Source organism: Diceros bicornis, chromosome 4, assembly GCF_020826845.1.
Source record: "Diceros bicornis minor isolate mBicDic1 chromosome 4, mDicBic1.mat.cur, whole genome shotgun sequence".
Classification (NCBI taxonomy): domain Eukaryota; kingdom Metazoa; phylum Chordata; class Mammalia; order Perissodactyla; family Rhinocerotidae; genus Diceros; species Diceros bicornis.
Window position 1 is genome coordinate 59,105,042 of NC_080743.1, and position 9,036 is coordinate 59,114,077.

The 9,036-nt window shown below is 50.9% G+C and overlaps 1 protein-coding gene across 2 annotated transcripts; it reads right to left on the minus strand.

The window, feature by feature from the left end:
• Nucleotides 1-27: 27 nt before the first annotated feature.
• GBA1 (glucosylceramidase beta 1) lies at nt 28-5,462 on the minus strand. Of its 2 annotated transcripts, XM_058539349.1 has the most exons (11): nt 5,079-5,462; nt 4,607-4,694; nt 3,894-4,085; nt 3,624-3,770; nt 3,177-3,310; nt 2,780-2,952; nt 2,312-2,549; nt 1,756-1,980; nt 1,181-1,344; nt 668-784; nt 28-577 (listed from the first exon to the last, which is right to left on the minus strand). In XM_058539349.1, exons 2-11 carry the CDS (start codon nt 4,659-4,661, stop codon nt 472-474), a joined length of 1,551 nt encoding a protein of 516 aa, XP_058395332.1. In that variant the 5' UTR covers nt 4,662-4,694; nt 5,079-5,462; the 3' UTR covers nt 28-471. The 2 variants fall into 2 exon arrangements, with proteins under 2 accessions (XP_058395332.1, XP_058395333.1); XM_058539350.1 differs by lacking the exon at nt 5,079-5,462 and having other exon boundaries at nt 4,607-4,776.
• Between the last annotated feature and the right edge of the window lie 3,574 nt (nt 5,463-9,036).

Consider the following 9,036-nt stretch of genomic DNA (forward strand, 5'->3'; position numbering starts at 1 on the left):
CTACCCACTGGTGCTTGGCTTCTTTAGCTGCATGCCCTGATGCTGACATCTTCTGCATGGGCCCAGTTTTGCATCTCCAAGAAAGACAAACAGTCCCCAGTTTTGGGTCCAGCTTTCCTAGTCTCTTCCTTTCCTTCACCTCTCCCCCACCCCCATCTTGTGCTTCAACAGACAATGAGCTCACTCTGGGCCTGAGCCCAGTTTCCACAGGCAACCAGCACAGAGCACACACTCACACAAGCATGGGGGTGGGGGGGCCACTGGGCTTCCCGATCCTTTCCCTAGGGGCCTCCAGCCCCTGGCACCAACTAGAGGGGAGAGTGAGTCACCCAAACCACTGCCCCTGGGCTTACGTCACTCAGGCTCACCCCAGCCCTGCTATACCCTCTTTAGCCACAGACAACATGTGAGCTGACTCTGTCCCTTCAACGCCCATGCTGAGCCCAGGTGCCTGCTTGGGTATCTGCTCCATCACTGGCGATGCCACAGGTAGGTTTGAATGGAGTAGCCGGGTGAGATAGTCTCCAGGAATCCCACAGCAGGATCCTTGATGGTGAGAGGCACATCCTTAGAGGAGCTAGGGAGGGCAGAGGAGAAGCTGAGTGTGTGATCCTGCCAAGCCCACCGTCTTGTCTTCAGCCCAATTTCCAGGCCCTGCTGCTCTCACCGGTTTAGCACGACCACAACTGCAGAGCCATCAGGATGCATCAGTGCCACTGTGTCCAAGTTGGTCTTCTCACTGGCAACCAGCCCCACTCTCTGGGAGCCCTCAGGAATGAACTTGCTGAAGTGGGAACAGGTATTGTCAGGGACCTCAGCCTAGCCCCTCTGGCCCTGAGGGCAGCTCCCATCAACCCCTCACCTAAGAAGTCAACCTCCGCATTGCCCAACCCCCCCAGAACCCTTGCCAAAGCTCTGCCCTAACTCTCCAGGCCTCGAGCCACGCTGCTAGACATGCCCTGCCCACCTGCCTCCCAACCCAGCATTGGGCATTTAGGGGTTTTCTGTGTCTCTGATGCCATCTAGTCACTTCCTGTCTAGATGGTGCAAGAGGGACAGGTGTTCCTCTCCCAAGGTTCCCACCTTAAACACCTTCCTGCTCCCTCATTTAGGGTGACGTAAGCCCAATGCAGGAGATGCTAGGCCTGGCGTGGAGTGGGAGCACCTGCCCTCCACTCACCTGAAGTGGCCAAGGTGGTAGAACATGGGCTGTTTGTAAAACGTGTCCTTGGTGATGTCCACGATGATGGGGCTGTCAACAAAGTTGCGCACCCAGTTGGGTCCCCCTTCGGGGTTCAGGGCAAGGTTCCAGTCAGTCCAGCCAACCACATGGTAGAGGAGGTTCTAGGGTGGGGACAAGGCAGAGAGACAAAGGCTCAACACTGGGTCCCCAGAGAATGGAGTTAAGGGTCACATGAGGGAGACGGGCTATGGTGCCTCAGCCCTGTGACGGGACGCTCTGTATCCTTAATATCTAAGGAGAGAGGGATTGTGAGGATGAAGACATCACAAGAGAAGCTGAGAAATCCGAGGCAGATGTAACTGCCCGAGACCCAAGCATTCGGGAAAAGGGTGATGGGGTGTGCAGATCTATGAAGGGAAAGCAAGACAGGGAATCATGATATCCCCAAATTTGCCCCAGCGAGCAAGCCATCTGGGGAAAAGTTGGAGAGGAGGGCCTTCTGTCAGCCTGTGGTGAGACCAGGAAGGGCTCTGAGGTGGTCTGCTTTGTGGAAAGGGAGACAGGTGGCTCACCGTGATGATGCTGTGGCTATACTGCATCCCTCGATCCCAGGAGCCTAGGCGCACACTCTGCTCCCAGAACTTGGAGCCCACACAGGCCTCTGAGGCAAAGAGCGTGGTGTTGGGGAACAGGCGGTGTGTCTCCCCCAGCGTGGCTTTTGCTGGAGCTAGAAAGTCCAGGTACCAATGTACAGCGATACCATGAACGTACTTAGCTGCCTCTGGGTCCTCCAGCACCTGTACAGGAAAGGGGAAGGACACCTGGGGAAAGGGAGCCACTGAACCTGGCCCCTGCACGGAGGGTTCTGGAAGAAGGACTAGGTGACCTGAGACATGGGCGGTGGGATGAACACAATTAGAAGGGATTAAAGTGACAACCGGGGGATCCATGGGGCCCTGGCGATCCCAGAGCAAGTCTCCATCCCCTCAGCACCACAGGGGTGGTACCTGGCCCCAGCCTGGGGTGCTCTAGGAATGAAGAGCAGGAGAGGCACTCTGTTCGAGAGCCAGTCATTTGGATGCTGGATTTGGGGGTCACTAGGGTACCCATGGAGGTCCTGGGCCTTACCACTTGGGCCCAGCGGGGCAGCAGCAAGCGTTGGTCATCCAGTATGAGCAGACGGACATTGTGGTGCGTACTGTTGGCAAGGGCAGGACCCAGGTCACGGGCAATGAAGTCTCGCTGGTGTTCAGGGGTGAAGCCCAGGCACTGGAAGGGGTACCCGCTAATGAGCCCTGCAGAAGGCTCGTTCTCAGCTGTCACTGCCCAGAACTGTAACTTGTGCTCAGCATAGGCATCCAGGAACCTGGCAGGAGGAAAGGTGTGAGTGGCCAAGAAAGGGGACCAAGACTGGAGAATAGGAGGCCTGATAAGGTGGGGAAAACTGAGGGGTCCGAGTCTGAAAGGCCCAGAAGGTAGAAAGACGAGGTGAGGAGAGTCAGATCTGGAGGCAGAACCAGGTCGAGGGTTGGGACATAGACCAGGGTGTCCAAAAGGGGAGGTTGATTAGACCCCATGCCCTTGCTGCCCCCTTACTTGACAAAGTATCTGGCCCAAGTCTGGTGGTAGAGATCCCCTGGCTGACCCTTGAGTGACCCCTTCCCATTCACTTTCCCATTGGTCTTGAGCCAAGTGGGTGATGTCCAGGGACTGGCGAAGAGTGAGACAGGGCGCTGGGCCAAATTCAAGGCTTGGTGAATCAGGGGTATCTAGAGACAAAGGTAGTGAGGAGAGAGACACCCAGAGTTGGAACATAGACAAACTGGCCCAACCAGTGCATCAGGCCTAGCCATCAGCCTCCGCCCTCCTACCCCCAGGACAAAACGGAGAGCAGAGGGCAGGTTCTATGTCTCTCTGCAGGCTGCTCTAGCCTGAGGCTTCTCAACCACCAGGCATCAATGCCACCAGGGCCTGAGGCAGCCAGATTGCCCACCTTGAGTTTGACATCTTCCTCTGGGAGGCTGAAGTTGTGCAACTGGAAGTCATCAGGGGTGTCGGCATAGGTGTATATGCGGATGGAGAAGTCACAGCTGGCCATGGGTACCCGGATGATGTTGTATTCGATTCCTGCAGAAAAAGAAGACCAAGATACAGGAGTCTGAGTCAATAGGAGAATGTGGGACCTGGCCTACCACTTGCCAGTACTGAATTACATCTGAGTCAGACCAAAGGGAACTTGGGTTGGGGCCTGTGGAGCCAGGCACATGGGTGAAGCACAGGCCCCCAAGCCTGAGAGTCGCCAAGACTCAGTGGAAGATGTGTAGGACATTTTTATTCCACTGGGCATTAGGAGAGGACCCAAATGTTAGGGATGGGTGGAAGTCAAGGTCAAAGGAAAGGACAGGGTCAACTGCACTGTGTCATCTTGCCCCCTCCTCACCTTCTTCAGAGAAGTACGATTTGAGTAGCAAATCCTGGGCAGGGGGTGACAGGGCAAGGATGTTGAGAGCAGCAGCATCTGTCATGGCCCCTCCAAATCCCTTCACTTTCTGGAACTTCTGATCTGGCTGCAGGGTCAGTAGCAGCCCTGGGGACATCCACAGGGAATAAAGGGTGTCAGTGCACAGGGGAGAAACTCCGTGGTGGTTGCTGGCATGATTTAGTTCCAGCAGGATTGAGCCTGGCTCGAGGTGAGGGGTGTAGTGGTCACCTGTGCCCGTGCGGTTGGCCTGGATGGTCCCCTGACTCAGCTCCATTCGGCGGCCACTGCGTGTGCTCTCATAGCGGCTGAAGGTGCCAGTGGCAGGCAGGGTCAGGGGGTCAAGAGAGTCACAATACGTGGCATTGCAGACACAGACCACTGAGCTGTAGCCAAAGCTTTTAGGGCTGCATGGGCGGGCACCTGGAAAGGAGGAAGCACAAGCAGAGGCAAGGGCTGAGGGATGAAGATGGGGTGTAGGCGCACACAGGTTGGAAAGCGAGACCCAACACTGGTTTCAAAAATCCTCTTGCTGGGGCTGGCCCTGTGGCATAGCGGTTAAGTGCGCGCGCTCCGCTGCTGGCGGCCCGGGTTCGGATCCTGGGCGCGCACTGACGCACTGCTTGTCAGGCTATGCTGTGGCGGCGTCCCATATAAAGTAGAGGAAGATGGGCACGGATGTTAACCCAGGGCCAATCTTCCTCGGCAGAAAAAGGGGAGGATTGGCATGGATGTTAGCTCAGGGCTGATCTTCCTCACAAAAAAAAAAAAAAAGGAAAAAAAAAAATCCTCTTGCTGTACCCTCACCCCAAGGTTGGTCTCAGTCACTCCAAAGGGTTGCTGAGCACCTGCTGGAGTGCACCACCAGTATGCCAGAAGGCTCACAAAGGCCCATAAGGCAGAAGGGAGCCTCGGGCTACCTCCTTCCTCCTTGACTCACTCACCTGATGCCCACGAAACTGCCTGAAGTAGAAGCAATCCCATGAGGCTGGCAGCCATGATGCCTACCCGGCCCAGGTGCTTGAGACACTCCTGAGAACAGAATAAGAAGCGGCTAGAAGGCAAGCCCCTCTCCACCCTTCAGCTACTCTCCCAGGCAGGGCTCGCTGCCTGTGGGCACCCAGAGCCTAGTGTCCCACCTTTAATAGGGATGGAACAAGGCCCACAGACACCTGAGTGCAGCCCTCCCTCCAAGCCCCCTGCTAGTGAAAGCTCTCTGCCCACCCCCACCAGGACCCGCCTCCACCCCTCTTCTCACCCATTTCTCCCTCGACGTCCCCCCATCTGTTCCTCCATCAAAGAGCCATGATGGCCTGGGTTCGAGGAGAGTCTGTCATTCACTGAATTCCAGGGCCTGGATGGCCAGGATTCCAGAAGCAGCGTGACAAGACCAATTGGGAGCCCTGGCCCACTCACCTCTATGGGAGGACTTGAAAGCTCTACCACTAGATGAGAAGTCTGCAGGGTTCCCGAGCCTCAGCGGGATAGAGGATCCACTAAATAAAAACAGAGATGCAGGTACCCGCGGTAGCTACTGACACCAGATTAGCCCTTCGGGTTAATTCCGGCATAATAGAGTGGACAGGTCATGTGATGACGACGGGAGAGTCACATGATACAGGAAATGAGGCAATTGCAACCATACTTGTAAAGGGCTACTGGCTTCTTCCGGGCTGTTGGCGATTACACACTCTATGATAAATTCTGGAAGGCTTGTGTGGATGACTACTTTAGGAAGAATCTAGATCAAAGATCTGAGTGGAGGCTTGGGTAGAGACTCCTGAATCCCATAGGATGGGAACCACAGCAGGCACATTGCTTTCTTGAGAAAAAATTTTAAATACTAATACAAGTGATACTAATAAAAGAAGTTCACTGTGCAAAATACTGAAGTCAAAATACTGAGAGGATTAAGACAGTCTTTGCCCTATAGAGGCTCATGAGGCAGGGGAGTCATGTGATTACACGGATAGTTACAGATAAAGACAAAAACAGGTAACAGGTGTGCATGGAGGGAGGCTTCATTGGGGGGAGTTGTCCTGGAAGGCTTCCCGGAGGAGAAGGGGCGGGGATTATTAACCAGCGAAGTCCAGGGAGGATGGGCCCTAGGCAGAGGGAGGGCCTGACTGAAGGGAGGGAGTCATCAACATGGCGCCTCTCGAGACCTCCATTCTTTCATCATCAGATGCAGCTTGTCGTAACTGTTCTTCCTTTCTCACAGGACAGGGAGGTTGTGTAAAGTAGTTCAGAAATTGGAAAGGGTTGCAGAAAGCTGTATCCTCCGTGGATAAGAGAAGGGGGTGGTCCATGCCTCATGCCTCATGGACCACATCACATATGACTTAGTGGTTGTGACACAACCGTGACCTGACAACTCCAGCTCTCTGAGCCTGCTTCCTCACCTGTAAAATGGAGGCAGTCCCACACCCTCATGGGTCATTACCAGAATCTGTGAGATGAGCACAATGCCTGGTGCATAGTAGGTGCTTGGGAACCGCCTGTTTGTTGTTTTTGTCTCTTTGTTTTTTTTTTTTTTTATAATTTTATTTATTTATTTTCCCCCCAAAGCCCCAGTAGATAGTTGTATGTCATAGCTGCACATCCTTCTAGCTGCCGTATGTGGGACGCAGCCTCAGCATGGCCAGAGAAGCGGTGCGTCGGTGCGCACCCGGGACCCGAACCTGGGCCGCCAGCGGTGGAGCGCGCGCACTTAGCCGCTAAGCCACGGGACCGGCCCTGTCTCTTTGTTTTTTAAAATTATCTCAGTGAGTCTTTTCCTGACACACTCCAGGCAAAATGGATCCTCCCTTCTTCTAGGTTCCTATAGCACTTAAGTATATAGTCTCAGATGAGCTGGATTTGAATCCTGGCTTCACCATTTCCTAGCTGTTTGACCTTCAATAAATTACTTTAATCACTCTAAGCCTGTATTTCTCATCTCTAAAAGAGGAGTGATGACTCCTACCTCCTGGAGTTGCTGTGAGGTTTAAGTACGATAATGTGTGTGTCTAGCACAGTGCTTGGCACGAAATATTGCAACCAGTTAGGTCTGTGTTTATGGAGGGAGCTTGGAGTTCCCTCCAAGGAATGTCTTACTCATTCTGTGTAGACGGCCTGGCACAGAGTGGGTAGGTGCCAAATTGTTGAACTGAATTGAACCATCATCACTATGTCAGTATTGGCCCCATCTGGACTTCCTGTTTTTCCAGGAAATGTTACGCAGGGCTTGTTCTCTGAAGGAGAGCAGGTGATATCTAGTACCTTACTTCCCTTTAGTTCATTCACTCCACAAATATTTATTAAGCACATACTACATTTGCCCCTGCCTGCTCTGTTGGGTGTAGAGCCCCCCTCCCCTCCCTGTTTCGCTCTGCAGGCACAGAGTTTGTGAGTCTCTTGTTTCTTCTTTTTATCCTTCAGTTTGCAAAAGTTTTCCAGAGTGGATACCATCTCATCGTTCAGATTTCTCTCACAATGTGATTTGCTCTTGAGGCTTTTATATTTTATTTTCTAAATAAAGTTGGTTATAATAAGGGCCAATATTTATTGAGTACTTATTCTGTGCTATTTTATGTTCATTGTCTCATTTCATTCTCACAAGGCAGATACTATTATTTTCCCCATCTTAGAGAGGAGGAAGCTAAGACTCTGAAAGGTCATTAAATTGCTCCAAGTCCCTTGGCTACTCAGTGGCAGAACCTGAATTCATGTCCAGAGTCCTATGACACACATCACACATTTAATGAGTGTCTCCAGTATGCCAAATGCCATGCTAGGCGCTGGTTATTTTCAGAAGCTGCTGTGCTGGTCTACAGTGTTCACTTTGTATTGTTTTAAAATCATCCTTTGTTTTTATGGAGTGTTTTACCTGCCCAAGATGAAGCCCAAGTTGGCTTCTGAAGTGCTGGCTATGTGGCAACATTTCTGGATCCATGTCCTCCAAGGGTATTAGTCAGGGGATACCAATTCAATAATGAAACAAAATCCAGAACTCCCAAGTTGGACAAGAATGATTGATTTTCAGTTGGGGAGGGGGGGGCCCTGCCTCCATCCCTGAGCTTCACTCTCCCCACCCTGGGAGATCTCAGCCCAACAGCCCGAGCACCCCCTTTTCATAGCAAGTATTTTCTAACATACTCTTTACTATCCTGAAATGAATGTATAGATGAGATGACTTACCTACACACATAATTTAGAAGAAAAATAATGGGACTATTTTATTATTATTTTTTTCTTTTTTTGTGAAGAAGATTAGCCCTGAGCTAATATCTGATGGCAATCCTCCTCTTTTTGCTGAGGAAGATTGGCCCTGGGCTAACATCCATGCCCATCTTCCTCCACTTTATATGGGACACTGCCACAGCATGGCCTGACAAGCAGTGCGTCGGTGCGCAGCTGGGATCCAAACCTGCAAACCCCAGGCGGTCGAAGCGGAGCACGAGCACTTAACTGCTGCGCCACCGGGCCGTCTGTAATGGGACTATTTTTTTATAATAAAATATGTTTTCAATAAGTAAATGCTGGGGCCGGCCCTGTGGCTTAGCGGTTAAGTGCGCGTGCTCCGCCACTGGTGGCCTGGGGTTCGGATCCCGCGCACCGACGCACCGCTTCTCTGGCCATGCTGAGGTCGCATCCCACATACAGCAACTAGAAGGATGTGCAACTATGACATACAACTATCTACTGGGGCTTTGGGGAAAATAAAAAAAGGAGAGGATTGGCAATAGATGTTAGCTCAGAGCTGGTCTTCCTCAGCAAAAAGAGGAGGATTAGCACAGATGTTAGCTCAGGGCCAATCGTCCTCAAAAAAAAAAAAAAAGTAAATGCTTAGGCACGATTACCTAGAACACATAATGTAGTCAGATCTTACACTAACCTAAATGGAATAAATTAATATTTAAAAGAAGCAAAAACAGCCCGTGAATTAATAAATAATTTCAATGTCATTTTCACTATACGTAATTTTCACAACATGTAATTATCACTGTGCTGCAAAAACAAAAAATATATAAAAGTCAAAATGGTTAAAAGTCAATTTTCATGAATAAGATTCAGTACATTCCACATGTCTACAAATTTAATATTTGATTCTAAGCCTTGGCAATTCAATAAGGAAAAGGATAGTCTTTTCAACAAATGGTGCTGAGACAACTAGGTATTCACATGCAAAAAGATAAACTTAGACCCTTACCTCACTCCATAACCAAAAATTAAAGCAAAATAGATCATAGACCTAAATGTAAGAGTTAAAACTATAAAACTCCCGGAAGAAGGCATAGGAGTAAATCTTCGTGACCTTGGATTAGGCAATGGTTTCTTTTTCTTTTTTTTTTAAACAACAATAAACATTTATTATCTCACATCGTTTCTGTGG

Excerpts from the sequence above, each read along its gene's own strand:
- GBA1 (XM_058539349.1), bottom strand. The coding sequence starts at position 4,661 with ATGGCTGCCAGCCTCATGGGATTGCTTCTACTTCAGGCAGTTTCGTGG. Across the intron at positions 3,771-3,893 it reads GGCCAACCGCACGGGCACAG|GGCTGCTACTGACCCTGCAG; the intron begins GTGACCACTACA and ends GGATGTCCCCAG. Across the intron at positions 1,981-2,311 it reads TGCCCCGCTGGGCCCAAGTG|GTGCTGGAGGACCCAGAGGC; the intron begins GTAAGGCCCAGG and ends TTTCCTGTACAG.